The 18,388-nt window shown below is 40.6% G+C and overlaps 1 protein-coding gene across 1 annotated transcript; it reads right to left on the reverse strand.

Moving 5' to 3' along the window:
- Window positions 1-675: 675 nt before the first annotated feature.
- On the reverse strand, window positions 676-17,044 carry LOC132888432 (extracellular calcium-sensing receptor-like). Its single transcript, XM_060924482.1, has 6 exons — window positions 16,800-17,044; window positions 13,918-14,194; window positions 12,583-13,416; window positions 9,196-9,405; window positions 6,387-6,510; window positions 676-1,580 (listed from the first exon to the last, which is right to left on the reverse strand). The coding sequence occupies exons 1-6, from the start codon at window positions 17,042-17,044 to the stop codon at window positions 676-678; spliced, it is 2,595 nt and encodes an 864-aa protein (XP_060780465.1).
- Between the last annotated feature and the right edge of the window lie 1,344 nt (window positions 17,045-18,388).

The raw sequence follows: 18,388 nt of genomic DNA on the forward strand, positions 1-18,388 counted from the left end.
CTGTTTGAAGATTTTGTCACCTGAAAGCCAGTCGCTGCTTTGAAGGATGGCCCCACATGGATAGCCTCGAGATCACCATGGAATTACTATGGATGGTACCACATATAAAGCATAAATATTGTTATGGATGTTCTTGCTAGGATAGCCTTAGGACTGTAATTTCAAAGAACAGTTTGCACTCAAGTCTCTATCACTGAAAAGTTAATAACTTCAGATTTACACAATAGATTTGAAGTTAAAATTATCATGAATTCAGAAGTGTCTCTGACGGTCATAAGCTCATAAGTTCCTGTTTCCACAATTGCACTTTTTGATTATATACACCATTGTTGAAGAGAAATTATTTAGAATCTTACTATCTGGTGTTAATGATAATTTTCGTTCTCATCATTTATACATTTGATGAAATAAAAGCGCTCAAGGTCAAAATTGGTATGACTTTATTCTATAAACTGCAACTATAATCAGTGAAAACAGTTTGCATGAATTTTATGTACAATTGGACAATTTATGGAATAATAACTCACATAATTTTAACATTTCCACATTTATGCTTGACGTACCTAAATGGACCATTCATAATATTTGTTCACTTAAAATTGGAAAAAAGAAAGAGAGTCATAAACATTGTTTCATTATTCATGAGAAGGCAGTGACAATAGCAGATCCTGTTCTCTATTGTGTTTTCCCCATGAGAAATTTCTTGGTGTTCTTTTCCGGCCTGAGTAAAATAATGTAACATTTTGGGGCAAATATACAGATCAGGACACCAAAACTGGAAGCCAGGATAGCAAATATTTCTACCGCAACACTATACTTCCCTGGGGAGCTGATGTACGCTGGAACAAAGGTGATCCACACAGCACAGAAGATCAACATACTGAAAGTGATGAATTTGGCCTCATTAAAATTGTCTGGAAGCTTTCGGGCAAAGAAGGCCAGAAGGAAACAAATGGCAGCTAGCAGTCCAATGTAGCCCAAAACCAGAGAAAAGCCTGTCACTGATCCTACCATGCACTCTAAAATGATCTTTGACCCTTGAATGCTTAAGTTGCGGTGAGGAAAAGGGGGACTGAAGGACAACCACACAGCACAGATAATCACCTGAATACAAGTAAAGAACAGAACACTTCCTCTCTGCTGGCCTGGTCCAAACCACTTCATGAGGGCTGCAGATCCAGGTCTAGCTGAACGAAATGCAACCAGAACCACAATGGTTTTGACCAGGATGCACGAGAGGCAGAGGACAAAACTGATCCCAAATGCTGCTTGCTGTAGCCTGCATGACCATAATGAGGGCTGACCCACAAACACCAGTGAACACAGGAAGCAGAGTTTGAGTGACAGCAAGAGCAGGAAACTCAGCTCTGAGTTATTGGCCTTGACGATAGGAGTCTGCCTGTAATACACAAACACCACACCCACAGCTGCTGTCATCATTGCACCACACACAGCAACAGTCGTCAAGGTGATGCCCATTGTCTCGTTGAAGGAGAGGTATTCAACCTCACGTGGCACACATGTAGTCCTGAGACTGTTGGACCAGAATTCTGGGGGGCAGCGATAACATTCTAGTGAGCCTGTAAAAGAGATGTTTAAAAAAAATCAGTTTAGTCACTAGCTTAACCCTAATCTATGACTGTGGTCTTCAGAATACTAAGGGTACTATGTAATTTCCAGGAGCAGGGTTAGGCATGACAATTAGCATATTAAACACAGATTGTGTGCTTTTGAGACCAGTATGAGCACATTGTAGAATAAAGGGATGAATTTAAGTTCTGTGAAGCATTGATTAAGTATGAAAGAAAGCATGATGGGTTGAGGTGATGTGTCCAGATCAAAGCAGAGTTATTGTCACTACCCCAGAAATGATCATTTTCCTAAAACAGCACATCCCATTTCTGTTCATTGGCAGAATTGAAGGGAGCACTTCATGCTTTCAATGAGGAGGCATCCAGGCTTGGGCTACATCAGGCTCTAAGACCAACCTGATGCATATAGGTGATGGTCCTGACCCACCACCCATTGTCATTGGCACCGATCACGTCGAGTTTGTCACATCATTTGTTTACCTGGGATCGACAGTAGCCAATAGTAGACCACCTCACTAAGATCAATAGGTGACATAGACTGGTAGCAGGCATCATGAGAAGCCTTTGGAGACCACTGTGGAATCGACATGACAGCTCCCAATACACCAAGCTATGGGTCTACAACAGTGTAGTTTTGTCTGTGCTGCTCTACGGTGCCAAGACCTAGCCTCTCAGCAAGACCTTGGCCACCCATGTTCTCGGCTTTGAGACCCGTGCCCTGAGGACCATTAAGGGGATGCATTAGTACAATCAGGTCTCCAATGAGGAACTCCACCAGAGGACTAACCAACCAAATATCCTCCATACCATCATACAGCAGGGCTCGAAATTCATATATTTTTTCACCAGCCAGCTGGACTAGTTACCTTCCAAAGTAACTAGCCAAACAGAAAATCAACTCGCCAAAATTTGTTCATGTATGAATTTTACTTCTGTCAAAAATAACACAAAAGAGAGTAGTTACCATTGTTCATGACTAATGCGCATTTATTTCAAGACCCGAGTATTTTGATACTGTTTTTTTGCACACTTTACAAATTGTCGTTTGCTGTTCCACGTCCTCCTTGCGATATCCAAAAAAAAATGCCAGATGACTGACCCCTTACTAGTTCTTTTAGGAACCAATTCGTCTGCTTCCATTTTTAATTTGTTGCTGAAATTGACAGAGCTTACATGGTAGCCTATGCAACACCAGCGATTACACAAACTGAGTCAGCGCTGTAAACCGAAACTAGGAAATCTTCCAGCAAGTTCCTTTCAGCACCGAGATGTCACCCAGGATTGGTTGGCAAGTGTGTGATGTTATTGTTTTTTTTACCCTTAGGCAGCCTCTCACGATACTGCCTGAGGGACAGGGAGAAAACCACCGGAAAAGGTTTTAAACAAACGCAACAAACATGAAACAAACGCAAGTCAGCAGATGACCATAAAATACTCGATAGTTATATGTATCTCACACAGAATTTTCGGAAATATATAGAGTATATTTGATATATATATTTGATATAGGCGGCACGGTGGTGTAGTGGTTAGCGCTGTTGCCTCACAGCAAGAAGGTCCGGGTTCGAGCCCCGTGGCCGGCGAGGGCCTTTCTGTGTGGAGTTTGCATGTTCTCCCCGTGTCCGCGTGGGTTTCCTCCGGGTGCTCCGGTTTCCCCCACAGTCCAAAGACATGCAGGTTAGGTTAACTGGTGACTCTAAATTGACCGTAGGTGTGAATGTGAGTGTGAATGGTTGTCTGTGTCTATGTGTCAGCCCTGTGATGACCTGGCGACTTGTCCAGGGTGTACCCCGCCTTTCGCCCGCAGTCAGCTGGGATAGGCTCCAGCTTGCCTGCGACCCTGTTGAAGGATAAAGCGGCTAGAGATAATGAGATGAGATTTGATATATCACACAGCCCTAGTCTGAATCTTCGCTTCATATATATTTTTTATTTTCAACTAGCCAGCCGGGCTGGCTAGTGACAGGAATTACCCGCCAAATGACAAACTAAGTCGCCTCGGGCGACCGGACCACCGTGAATTTCGAGCCCTGTACAGTGCTGTGTTTCTTGGCTCAGACACATCCTGCACTACACAGACGACCATCCCAGAAGAACTGTTTACGAGTTTTATCTGCCAGCGGTGGAATGGAGACGCCCTCACGGCCAACCACACACCAGTTGGAATGATGTCATTTGTCAAGGAGCCCAGCAGATTAATTTGAAACTGGAGGACATCCTGGTACTCAGCCAAGATCGTGAGATATGACAGAGTTCAGTGGCACTGGTGGGCTCAACGCCATGCTGACATGAAGTTTAGGAGGAGGAAGGAGGAGGGGGAGGCACATCCCAAATTGTTTTATTCCTTTTATACTATAGCCATTGCCAAAAATTAATTTATTGCTCAATTTATGAAAGACAATAATACATTTTATTCTATCCACATTCATTTGATATGAGCAAACACGCCCTCTGACTGGCTATTACTACTCGGCTATCAGCTCATAGACCATGAGTAGAGAAAAAGAAAATGGCGGCGCATGTTGCTGAACCAACCACGAGTGAAATAAAAACTCTACTCAAAAACAAAACCCCCAAAAACACAACAAAATATGGAATGAAAGTGTTTGATGGTAAGAACACACACTAATATTATATATACACACACACACTTATTTTTCAAAATTATTATTATTATTATTACTATTACCACATTTTTCACAAATTTCTACTGTCATTTCACCGGTTTCTTTACATTCTCAGCAGAAATTATTTTGTCAGGCATTTTAAATAAAGTTTTTATTGATCAAATTTGCAAAAAAAAAAAATGTTCTGTTCCTTAAAATCCAGTGAGTGTGGGTAGAATAAAACAGTTATTCCACTCAATCTTGTCGTACATGGCTTATAGCCAACTCAGTGTGCTACGCGTCTCATCAGCGATCACCTCATGTACGACCTAATTTTGTGGAATAACTGTTAATTGTCCATTACAGTTATTTTTAATGTTATAGAACATCTCTGAAACAGGTCCCTCTTATCACCAATGTCCCTCACCAGACACCACAAAAAATTGTGTCATATTACTGAGAAACCTCAAAACCTTCCATCCAGAAGACTTTCCTGTGTCAAAAACCTTAAAGTTATAGCTTTAACTGTAACTATTACAAAGTACCAACAGCAGTGACTACTTTCATAAATGTTAAATGGACATCTCCTTTCCAAAATATTCACCATATCAATGCTTATACATGTTTTTAACGACTTTATGGTGGAGCATCTTCAACACAACTCATTGTGCAAGTTGTTACGAGAGAAGTGAAAACATATTAGAATGAACACATTAATATAAGCCTGTGATTTGCCCTGCAGCCAGAACTACTGCCTGAGCTACTGTTATTTCACAATTATTCGTCGAAGGCAAAGTGAATGTCGGTGAATAATACCCAAGATGAAGTCGAGGTTATTATTCACCGATATTCACTGAGCCTGAGGTGGGTAATTGTTTTAGTATAAATACACAGGTTATTATTTTTAAAAAATCATATTAAAAAAATAATTTCAAATGCAGCATGCAAATGTAATAAAGGCATACACAGACTTGTCACTTATGTATGCCAACTCACATGAAATACTTTGTTTTGAAATGGATAAAATAAATCACAATTCTACCATCTCTTTGAATAGTTTTAGATCAAACTTCATAGCATCTTGAGTGGTTTTAGGAACAGCATTTTCTTTCATCATTTGTAATTCTTCCTCACTTAAGATGACAAAGCGATTGGAGCCATTTTACCAAGTCGCTTGAGGTAATTATTGAGAAATAGTCTGAGGCTACGTTTACATTAGACTGTATCTGTCTCGTTTTCTTCGCGGATGCACTGTGCGTTTACATTAAACTGCCTGGAAACGCCGGGAAACGGGAATCCGCCAGCGTCCACGTATTCAATCCAGATCGTGTCAGCTCCGGTGCTGTGTAAACATTCAGAATACGCGGATACGCTGTGCTGAGCTCTAGCTGGCGTCTCATTGGACAACGTCACTGTGACATCCACCTTCCTGATTCGCTGGCGTTGGTCATGTGACGCGACTGCTGAAAAACGGCGCGGACTTCCGCCTTGTATCACCTTTCATTAAAGAGTATAAAAGTATGAAAATACTGCAAATACTGATGCAAATACTGCCCATTGTGTAGTTATGATTGTCTTTAGGCTTGCCATCCTTCCACTTGCAAGTAGTAAGTGATATGCGCTGGGATCTCACACACAGCGGCTCAGACCCGAATCGTGGCTTGTGCACTTCACTCGCGCGCTGTGTGAGCTGCGCAGGGCCGGAGTGCGCACCCTCCAGAGGGCATTCGCTGATCAGGGCGGAGTGATTTGGAGTGCAGGATGCCTGCGGAGCCGAGCGTATCAGTGTATTGGTGTTGCTATGTGCACGCAAATCGTGTATTGGTGTTGCTGTGTGCACACTAATTGTTTTAAAAACGTTAATCTGATGATCTGCTGATACGGTCTAATGTAAACATGGGCTGAATTTCTTGACCAATCAGCACATGGGAATTTCTATAATTACCTGTGTAATTATACTAAAGAAAAACAATCCTTGCCTTCTGACCAAAAAGAATTGAGAATTCAGCAGCATTGTGGTATAAAGAAAAATCCATTCATGGTAATGGCAGAAATAGGAATAAAAAATATTTCCTGGACTTTCCTAAATACAGATGGCATTTGACTTATTGTGCCCTGCATGATGATTTAAATCACATTTGTTTTCAGTAGTTTGATTCAATTATTAATTGAAGGGATATTTGATGACCTGTGACATTGCTGAATTCCCCTTCAGCGCAGGGGAGGCAGTCAAAGCAGCAGACTGGCAGGCCCTTCTTTCTCGCTTTCCGTGTCCCTTGGGGGCATTCAGCAGTGCATACAGACACAGGCACCTAAAATTATCAGGCAACAATAAAGTAATTTTAACCCTCAAAGGTATTTTTTCTTGCCTGTTTACAACCCCGATTCCAAAAAAGTTGGGACAAAGTACAAATTGTAAATAAAAATGAAATGCAATGATGTGGAAGTTTCAAAATTCCATATTTTATTCAGAATAGAACATAGATGACATATCAAATGTTTAAACTGAGAAAATGTATCATTTAAAGAGAAAAATTAGGTGATTTTAAATTTCATGACAACACATCTCAAAAAAGTTGGGACAAGGCCATGTTTAGCACTGTGAGACATCCCCTTTTCTCTTTACAACAGTCTGTAAACGTCTGGGGACTGAGGAGACAAGTTGCTCAAGTTTAGGGATAGGAATGTTAACCCATTCTTGTCTAATGTAGGATTCTAGTTGCTCAACTGTCTTAGGTCTTTTTTGTCATATCTTCCGTTTTATGATGCGCCAAATGTTTTCTATGGGTGAAAGATCTGGACTGCAGGCTGGCCAGTTCAGTACCCGGACCCTTCTTCTACGCAGCCATGATGCTGTAATTGATGCAGTATGTGGTTTGGCATTGTCATGTTGGAAAATGCAAGGTCTTCCCTGAAAGAGACGTCGTCTGGATGGGAGCATATGTTGCTCTAGAACCTGGATATACCTTTCAGCATTGATGGTGTCTTTCCAGATGTGTAAGCTGCCCATGCCACACGCACTAATGCAACCCCATACCATCAGAGATGCAGGCTTCTGAACTGAGCGTTGATAACAACTCGGGTCGTCCTTCTCCTCTTTAGTCCGAATGGCACGGCGTCCCTGATTTCCATAAAGAACTTCAAATTTTGATTCATCTGACCACAGAACAGTTTTCCACTTTGCCACAGTCCATTTTAAATGAGCCTTGGCCCAGAGAAGACGTCTGCGCTTCTGGATCATGTTTAGATACGGCTTCTTCTTTGAACTATAGAGTTTTAGCTGGCAACGGCGGATGGCACGGTGAATTGTGTTCACAGATAATGTTCTCTGGAAATATTCCTGAGCCCATTTTGTGATTTCCAATACAGAAGCATGCCTGTATGTGATGCAGTGCCGTCTAAGGGCCCGAAGATCACGGGCACCCAGTATGGTTTTCCGGCCTTGACCCTTACGCACAGAGATTCTTCCAGATTCTCTGAATCTTTTGATGATATTATGCACTGTAGATGATGATATGTTCAAACTCTTTGCAATTTTACACTGTCGAACTCCTTTCTGATATTGCTCCACTATTTGTCGGTGCAGAATTAGGGGGATTGGTGATCCTCTTCCCATCTTTACTTCTGAGAGCCGCTGCCACTCCAAGATGCTCTTTTTATACCCAGTCATGTTAATGACCTATTGCCAATTGACCTAATGAGTTGCAGTTTGGTCCTCCAGCTGTTCCTTTTTTGTACCTTTAAGTTTTCCAGCCTCTTATTGCCCCTGTCCCAACTTTTTTGAAATGTGTTGCTGTCATGAAATTTCAAATGAGCCAATATTTGGCATGAAATTTCAAAATGTCTCACTTTCGACATTTGATATGTTGTCTATGTTCTATTGTGAATACAATATCAGTTTTTGAGATTTGTAAATTATTGCATTCCGTTTTTATTTACAATTTGTACTTTGTCCCAACTTTTTTGGAATCGGGGTTGTAATAGTCATGAACAATTTTAAAAAATTTTCAGCACAGATATGCAAATGATGCACACAATAACATTTTGTTGAATGAACAGCTTTAGGATGTGTGTAAGAACTGACTAAGAAAACATATGATTGGACAAAAGGCTTCATTTGAAAGCTGGGGCACTGAAACTCAAAAGCATGTGCATATGTTTGCCAAATAATTGTTAAGTGATATATCGTGTCTATAGGATTTATACAGTATATAAGACATGATCTTTCATGGTGGAGAGAAAAATCCATTACAGGGAATCTCTCTCTCTCTCTCACACACACACACACACACCCAACTATCAGCATGTTTTAAAAACATCTTTCTAAGAACACTGAGAAGGAAAAAAAATATTCAAATCATGGGATAACGTCAGAAACTCCAAGGACACAGGAACCAAATATGAGGATCAAACCCCAGGCCCTGGAACAGTGAAGGACCAACACTACCTTCACCAAAATGAAATCTAGTGAAGGTCACTTATACTAAGGAATATCCCATAAATACCAACATATTTTCCAAATATTTGAGGGAATGGAAGCAAAGATATTAATTTGTTCTTGACTCTTGAGTAAAATTCTCATCTCATCTAATTATCTCTAGCTGCTTTATCCTTCTACAGGGTCGCAGGCAAGCTGGAGCCTATCCCAGCTGACTACGGGCGAAAGGCAGGGTACACCCTGGACAAGTTGCCAGGTCATCACAGGGCTGACACATAAACACAGACAACCATTCACACTTACGGTCAATTTAGAGTCACCAGTTAACCTAACCTGCATGTTTTTTGACTGTGGGGGAAACCGGAGCACCCGGAAGAAACCCACGCGGACACGGGGAGAACATGCAAACTCCGCACAGAAAGGCCCTCGCCAGCCCCGGGGCTCGAACCCAGGACCTTCTTGCTGTGAGGCAACAGCGCTAACCACTACACCACCGTGCCGCCCCTTGAGTAAAATTATACAGCTATATTACTTATATTTATGTATTAGTCTTAGTTACCTTGTTTGAGTTTCCTGGCCAGCTGATGGCAGATTCATTAATGATGAGGTTGGAACCCTCCAGTCGGCCAATAAGGACATACTGCAAGGCTCCTCCAGGATCTCTCTGCCAGTTTACTATGTCATAGACAGCTGGAATCTCCCCATCTTGAAAATAAAACTTTTCTCCCAATTGAGTTGTGAAGTTCACCAGTTTAAGGTGCTCTAAGAGCTAGGAGGAGAAGAGGAAGGTGAGCAACAAGAACTGCCGCATTTTGGATAGCCTACAGTGGTGGTCAGAAGTTTACATACAGTGACATGAATGTCATCTTGGATATGAATGTCATGGCAATATTTGGGCTTTCAGTAATTTCTTTGAACTGTTCTTTTTCTGTGGCAGAATGATTGTACAGCATACATCTTTAATTAAAAAGAACACTAGAATTTGGTACAAAAGTTTTAATTTTCTTTGGGTTTTCTGAAATCAACACAGGGTCAAATTTATACACACATGGTCAAAAATATACATACAGCACACCTAAGATTTAGGTTAAATGTCTCTTCGCAAGATTCACCTTGAGCAAACATTTTTGTTTACCACGAACAAGCTTCTGGCAGAATTCTGATTGGATATTTCATGACTCTTCAAGAATTCTGAGGTAGTTCGCTTTCTGCATTATTCCATCCACTTTGTGCAGTGAACCAGTTCCACTGGCAGCAAAATAGCCCCAGAAAATGATGATCCTACCAGCACCACCAGCTGGTACAGTGTCCCTCTGTACATGGTGGTAATTGTGGCCAAACAACTCAATCTTTGTCTCATCTGACCATACAGCTGTCCTCCAGAAGGCTTTTTCTTTGTCCATGTGGTCAGCTTCAAACATTAGTTAAGCTTGAAGGTGTCAATTTTGGAGCAGGGGGTTGTTTCTTGGATAGCAGCCTCTTAGTCCATAGTGATCTGAACTGTAGACAGTGATCCATCAGCTTCCAGTTCATGGCAGGGCTGTGCCATGGTGGTTCCCAGGTTGTTCCTGACCATCCAAACCAATGCCCCTTCAGCTGAGGGTGACAGTTTGGGTTTTCTTGAAGCAAAGTGGCTTGACAAAGTGACTACACCTCACAATAACTTGGAGACAATTGTTTGAACTGATCTTGGATTTGATATGCAGTTGTTTAGAAATGGCTCCAAGAGACATTCCAGAGTTGTGTATAACTGTTATCCTCTTTCTCAGATCTGCACTGAACTCCTTGGACTTTTCCATTTTACTGTGTGTTGATCAATCCAATGAGTGCTGTAAACAAACCCGTTTTATGAAGGCACAGAGAAGCTACCAGCTGTATTCAATCATGATCACTTACATGAAGTTAAGAGACCTCAGCCTTGGCAAGATGAGAGACATTTTGGAAGTTTCAGCACCTCTGAATAAATAATCTAAGTGAGAATATGTAAATTTTTGACCCTGTATGTATAATTTTGACCATGTGTTGATTTCAGAAAACCCAAAGAAAATCAAAACCTATGCACCAAATTCTAGTGTTTTTTTTTTTTAATAAACATGTATGCTGTATATTCTGCCACAGAAAAAGAACAGTTCAAAGAAATTACTGGAAGCCCAAATATTCCCATGACTTTCATATCCAAGATGACATTCATGTCACTGTATGTAAACTTCTGACCACAACTGTATGTTTTTTTTTTTTTTAATTCTACACTTTGGTTTGAGGACTTTTTCTTCTTCTTTATAATTATATATGAACTTGTACATTTTGTCTCATCTCATCTCATTATCTCTAGCCGCTTTATCCTGTTCTACAGGGTCGCAGGCAAGCTGGAGCCTATCCCAGCTGACTACGGGTGAAAGGCGGGGTACACCCTGGACAAGTCGCCAGGTCATCACAGGGCTGACACATAGACACAGACAACCATTCACACTCACATTCACACCTACGGTCAATTTAGAGTCACCAGTTAACCTAACCTGCATGTCTTTGGACTGTGGGGGAAACCGGAGCACCCGGAGGAAACCCACGCGGACACGGGGAGAACATGCAAACTCCGCACAGAAAGGCCCTCGCCGGCCACGGGGCTCGAACCCGGACCTTCTTGCTGTGAGCGACAGCGCTAACCACTACACCACCGTGCCGCCCTGTACATTTTGTTTTAATTATTAAATAGTATTTATATGTTTGACATCAAGAATAATAATACTATGAATCATGAACAATTTTTATTTGCATTGAAATTTGCACATATGGGTTTAATCTGGGTGGCATGGTGGTGTAGTGGTTAGCACTGTCATCTCACAGTAAGAAGGTCCTACGTACTGTAGGTTTGAGCCCAGCGGCCGATGAGAGCCTTTCTGTGTGGAGTTTGCATGTTCTCCCCATGTCCGCGTGGGTTTCCTCCAGGTGCTCCAGTTCCCCCCACAGTTCAAAGACACGCAGGTTAGGTTAACTGGTGACTCTAAATTGACCGTAGGTGTGAATGTGAGTGTGAATGGTTGTCTGTGTCTATGTGTCAGCCCTGTGATGACCTGGTGACTTGTCCAGGGTGTACCCCGCCTCTCGCCCATAGTCAGCTGGGATAGGCTTCAGCTTTCCTGTGACCCTGTACAGGATAAGTAGCTACAAATGATGGATGGATGGATGGATGGGTTTAATCCATTGATACCACAGCACTAATGAATCATTGAATCAAATTGGTCAGAAGATGCTGATCAATTTTACAACAGCATCTATGACAGTAGTGTTTATTCACAGGGACTGTTACCATAGTTTACCTAATCAAAGCTACATAAAATGGATAAAATAAAAAAAATAGCAAAGAACAATGTATCATTGTTAATTTGGCAATGCCTACTGCAATGAGGTGTTTATATAGCTGTTATGGAAGAGGCTTGGGGTGTCAGCACATTGGAACTGTCAGTAAATCTTTGTCCACAGGGATGTTTTTGGGAGAGATGAGTTTCTGGGTTTTCTAACTTGATAAGCTATGTTTTTGCCTTATTAACTTTAAAAGAAAGAAAAAAGACATGCTTGTAAAACATTAACTAACTTGTCTCATGGATTCTACACAACACTGAATCTAATAATAAATGGTTAAAAAGCATGATGTGTCTTAAACAAGAAATAAAGAATTATCATCTTTAGCTGTGGTATGAGAAGAATGAAACACTATGGAGAGTATGATTACAGGAAAACAATTAACTTTAGCATCACATGACCCAGTTGTGGATTATTTTCTTATTAACAGACAGTGATACCCAAGGTGGGTTTTATTCCTTATGTAATGAATTTAAATTTAAATCATTCTAGAAGCTCAAGTATCACTGAGTACATTCACTGGTATTATAAATTATCAATAAAATAGCAATATAAATATATAAAACACTGACAAAAACAGCATTACCTGTTGTGTCGTGATGATGTCGGGAGATGAACAGCCTGGGGTTTCCATGGGGTCAGAACTGTTAGGTGCAGTGCAGGCGAGCAGGGAGTGGAGTGCATATGCAGCTGCATAAACTGCCAGATACACATTATAAGTGGCTCTTAAGTTGGAGACATCTGTAACACCATTCTGTACCCCATGCAGACTCTCCTTCCCACTGCATGGGGGTAAGTCACTCTGAGAGGCTCTCATGTTGTTCACTACTGGGCTGCAGCCAAATGTCCTCTCCCATAACACTCTCAGAATTGTGTCTCGAGGATACCGGGAGGGGTGGAGCTCTCTTAGGTGTTTCTCAAGTCCAGGAATGGGTGCACTCCTAACAGCCACTCCCAGTGTGCCTTGAGTAATGGTGTAGAGCTCAGGGTTGCTCAAGAGATGGCTACTGGTACTCCAAATCTCACTCGCAAGGAACTGGCGGTCCGTCACATTTCTACGAACCAGCTCAGTGAGGAACATTTCTACATCCGTATACCAAGCAAATACCATGATCACACGAGCAGATGAGCTTTGCACCACTGTCACAGCACGATCCACATCTTTTGCCAGTCTCTCACGGAAGATAGTGCTGACAAAAGCGAGGCAGATACTGGTACCTTTTGTTTCCTCCCTAAATGCCTGCACTGCCTGGAGCCCATAGTCATTTTCCTCCACCACAGCACCAACCCAGGTCCATCCAAACCGTTTGGCCATCTGGGCCATGGTGCGAGCCTGATACATATCACTGGGGATGGTGCGAAAGAAATTGGGATACTCTTTTCTGTTACTGAGACACACACATGTAGCCAGGTAGCTGATCTGAGGGATAAACAGAATATATTCCCAACATACATAATATAATAATATAATAATTCCCAACATAATAAATATAATCAACTTTCTAATTATTTGCACTTTTTAGCTTAACCTCCTTTTACACTCAACTCAAGAAAATCCGCTCTGTACAGATTTACTTTGTGAAAAGAATCAAATTGATGAAATATTAAGTTCTTTTTTTTTTTTTAATGTGAACAATACTATCTGAACATGAGTCAAAATTGTATTTGAGTTATTGAAGCTTGGATTAAACCCATTCAGTTCAATTGATCAGTCAAATATCCATCCGAACACAAGAACAAAAGTGATACTTTTGAACATGTTGGCTTGATATTTCAACCACTGTAAGAAAATTATAAAATTGTGGACTTTAGCAATGCTTCACCAACCCACTAGTGAGAACCATGATATAAGAATGCTCATATAGGTCTCTCTACAGTGGCTCATTGTCCATTTTATCTCTGTGCTGAGCGCGACACTCACCATTGGTACATGCAGTGGGCTCAGAACTCTGGACAGAATAATACACTGCGTGGAAGTAGCATCTCCAATGATAAGTTTGGTAGGCTGGGTGATCTCACAAGTGCCATTCCCTCCACTGATCAAGGACATGACTGATCTCAGGCTATGTGGGTAGCGTGAGCAGCTGTCCATGATACGGTAGCCCAGTCGAACCCCCGGCAACAAAGAAGGATTTCTGTTAATCTCCTCCACAGCAAATACAACAGCTTGAGCCCACTGCACGGGACTCTCTTGAAATCTGAACAGAAAAGGAAAGGGAATTACTGGATGAATGAGATATAACCCTGCAATATTTCTCTCAGACACACACACACACACACACACACACACACACGTGTGTGTGTGAAAAAGTCTTTGTCGCATGCAAAGAAATGCTGTCACAGTTCTTCTGGAGACGTTGGCCCTGTTTACACTGGGTTTCAAATGGATCTGGGGTCACAAGTGGAAAACAGAGACACAGTGTTGTTAACACGTGTGTATAATGCATCTCCAAGCTGTTCAGCTGACTATTTCTGTTTGAATTTCTGATGTCACTTTCCTGTTACTTCCTTGTTGGGAACACTTCAGGTTGCATTCTCATTTTCATATATATATATATATATATATATATATATATATATATATATCCTAGACCACCTCAGCAAGTGGTTTATATGAATGCCTCTTGGTCATTTACATTAGTATTTAGTGCTGTCCCACTTGTGATCTGATCACCCAAGATACATTTTAAAAATAAGTATGAAGAAAGGGGCGGCACGGTGGTGTAGTGGTTAGCGCTGTCGCCTCACAGCAAGAAGGTCCTGGGTTCGAGCCCCGGGGCCGGCGAGGGCCTTTCTGTGCGGAGTTTGCATGTTCTCCCCGTGTCCGCGTGGGTTTCCTCCGGGTGCTCCGGTTTCCCCCACAGTCCAAAGACATGCAGGTTAGGTTAACTGGTGACTCTAAATTGACCGTAGGTGTGAATGTGAGTGTGAATGGTTGTCTGTGTCTATGTGTCAACCCTGTGATGACCTGGCGACTTGTCCAGGGTGTACCCCGCCTTTCGCCCATAGTCAGCTGGGATAGGCTCCAGCTTGCCTGCGACCCTGTAGAAGGATAAAGCGGCTAGAGATAATGAGATGAGATGAGTATGAAGAAAGTCTTTCAGTGTCGCACTTGTTTCTTTTTTTTCCCATGCAGTAAAATTAGCCACCTCCATATTTTTTTTCCTGAAAAGTGGCCTATCACAAAAAATTTTTGAGCCAATTACTGACATTCTCTAAAATTACATTTTTTTGTTGCAAAAATAATATTTGCACATCTAAAATATTTTTGTAGTGATTAACTAAATAATACAAAAGTCATAAAACAAACATCCATTTCATACAGAACACTAAAAATTATCTCTCTCTTGTTTGTTTGTTTGTTATGCTTTATACATGCATTAGTATATATATATATATATATATATATATATATATATATATATGTATATATACACAAAAAGAAACTGGATCAAGCTGCAGATAAAAGTTGCAAAGTAAGTTTTCTCCAATATCTCCATAATACAGGCTATCATTCAAATTTTTTTTGGAAATTAAGCTCACCAACACAAAATAAATTTGATCATGGACACATTAATGAATACAAAGAAGAATGTGGTTCTAAATGTCTGCAGTGTGCTTGACAGAGAAATTCCTGTCTCTGAGTTACAAAACTTCACTGTAATTTACACTCGTGCACGAGGCCTACTGTATCAAGTACAGAGATAAAACAGTTTGCAGACATCACGCGCTCGGTGCACAACAGACAGTGTCCTGTAAAGGCAACCAAGTGAAAAATGTGTGCAAGAATTTTTGTCTTTAGATGTCAGACTGCACAAGTACCTTCAAGGATGCATCTTTCATATCACCGTTAATATGTACAATTCACATGGAAATGTGGATATCATGTACCTTCAAAAAAGGTACAGAATTGGATCATAATTACATTTTAAATACTTAAAGGTATTTTATACATGCATTTTAAAAGACAGTTACACTTAAAGTAAAATGTGTATGCTTATTTTACAGCATCAAGGAAGGGTACAGTTTAGTATCCTTTTTCCTGAGACGATATTAAAATTTGTTTAAAATTTTTGCCTCAGTCGAGTAGAGATTCTCAAACATTTTGTAGCCAGGAACTCCTTTAACTGTAAATTAAATTCCACAGACCTCCACAGTACAAATTTCAGAAAGATTTGTTGACAATATATTCTCTATTTATCAGAGCCATAGAGATTTCTGTTCCTGAACTTTCCACCTACAGAATATTGTTTATAAGTGCACTGTTTTTGAGTTACTGAGGTTAAGATTTAATTCAACTGTTCCAGACAAAACAGGCTAATAACTCAAAGAAATCAATAACAGACCTCATAACAGACCAGATTTAACATGACCGACTAATGGGGCATAAGGGACGAAGCAGAGAAAGCATCACTTCATTCCTCTTTATTGCTGTGACGTTCCAAGGCTCAGAAATAATTTCATTAGTGACATCATTTCTTTCTCTCATAATAAAAACAGAGACAAAATTTAAAAATAATAAAAATTGAGTTCTAACATTTTGACAGAATGTGTGGCACATAACCAGCATACTGTATAACATTGCAGTGCAATGCAAGTCCAGTGCAAGCTTGCAACTAAAATAAAAAAGTAATAATTAATGATCATGCACTGAAAAATGATCCAGGTTTACCTGTGAAGAGAAATCATAAACATACAAACATGACATTGTTCGAATTTGGTCAAATTCCTGCACAACCATGTTCAGTTAATTTAAATCTCTGATGACTTTGGAGAGAGACTGACAGGCAGCAACTCACTCACTCATAGCAGGGCTGCAGAAGCGGTTCTTTGGTGAAGCTCAGGTCAGTGGTTGGTGGCAGCATGTAGAAATTGATGAGTGCTCCAATGATCACATCTCCATCCTGAGAGAGACCCACAGTGTCGAGATGCTGTGCGTGGTCCAGGTAAACACATCTCTCCTCCTGAGATGTTACCAGCACAATCTCATGCACTATCCATAATAATGCCAAAGGGAAAAGGTGCACTGAAAGGACTGTGGAGGTCATGAGATCAGATGAAGCTTCACTGCTCTGCCTTCCTCTGGCTGCACACAGTTTCTGGTGCTATTTTATACCCACAAAATCCGAAGAGGTAACAAAGGAAAAAAAAAAGCATGTACTAAACTGTTTCGCTGTGTTGCAAATCACACCTCCTTTTCACAGGTATAGAAATCACAGATAATTGCTCAACAATTAGGAATTAGCACACAGCTGAGTGAAGGGTCATGTGGAATGGTAAAGTGAGTTGCATTCAGGTATTTCTGATCAATGGCACATGTTTTGAATGTCATCAAAAGGAGTCACTAAAACTAATATATATATATATATATATATATATATATATATATATATATATATAAGTGCTGTCAAAAATGTCGCGTTAACGTTAACTTGACTCAATTTTAACGGCGATAATTTTTTTATCGCGAGATTAACGCTCTGTGACATGATGTAGGTTTTTCAAAAGCTTTTGAAATTGCCAGGAACTTGGAACAGAGACTTTGCTTAGAAAACCGATAGCAGCTAGACTGTAATGCCACGCCCTGACAGCCAGAGTCCTCTGCCCTCCCCCCCAAAGAACCAGCGTGGGCAGAGCGCGCTAGTAGAGATGGGATTTATGGTTCTTTGATGGGATCCGCATCTTTATGATCCGTTCTTTGAAAAGAGCCGTTCAAAAGACTGGCTCATTTGGCTCTTTTTAAATATTTATTCAGTTTTAAGAAGACAGATCCCTCTGAACTGTAAACTCAATGCTATCCCAGAAATCCTTCCTGTAATATGCAAATTTGGCCGCCTCCGATTGGACAGCGCGACGCATCAACAGGCAGAAAGTGTAAAAGTACAAAATGTGTTAAGTGAGCTGAAACAGTAAAGATCAGATTCAATGCAATATTTATCAACGAACAACTTAAAGTTAATATAATAGTGTACTTTATATTATAATCAAGCATGTCAAGCCTACCGTCACTGTGTAACCTGTCTCTCTGAGTTGTAGACTAACTCAAACAGTAGATCACTTCACTCATGGTTCTTTTGCCAGCCCCGGTGTTCGGCTTAGGTTTCACTTTGCAGTGGCTGTATCAAGACGTGTTATGCTTTGCAATACAAAGCAAGCCCATTCACGTTTTTATGCTGATAAGAGAATTACAATGGTTTTTCATGTGACAAAAATGTGCGATTAAATTGCGATTAATCGCGAGTTAACTATGACTGTCGCGACATTAATCGCGGTTAAATATTTTAATCGCTTGACAGCACTAATATATATATATATATATATATATATATATATATATATATATATTCACACAATTAAAGAGTGGCTGATGAGGTGTTGTTCCTATTATATCA

The sequence above is a fragment of the Neoarius graeffei genome, chromosome 6 (assembly GCF_027579695.1).
Source record: "Neoarius graeffei isolate fNeoGra1 chromosome 6, fNeoGra1.pri, whole genome shotgun sequence".
Lineage (NCBI taxonomy): Eukaryota > Metazoa > Chordata > Actinopteri > Siluriformes > Ariidae > Neoarius > Neoarius graeffei.

What these genes read in the sequence shown, in the direction of transcription:
- LOC132888432 (XM_060924482.1), bottom strand. Translation starts at nt 17,044, where the DNA reads ATGACCTCCACAGTCCTTTCAGTGCACCTTTTCCCTTTGGCATTATTA. An exon ending in CTTCTGCAGCCCTGCTATGA is followed by an intron (nt 14,195 to 16,799) that starts GTGAGTGAGTTG and finishes TTTTCTGTTCAG; the next exon opens with ATTTCAAGAGAGTCCCGTGC. An exon ending in GGAATTCAGCAATGTCACAG is followed by an intron (nt 1,581 to 6,386) that starts GTCATCAAATAT and finishes TCTCTTTTACAG; the next exon opens with GCTCACTAGAATGTTATCGC.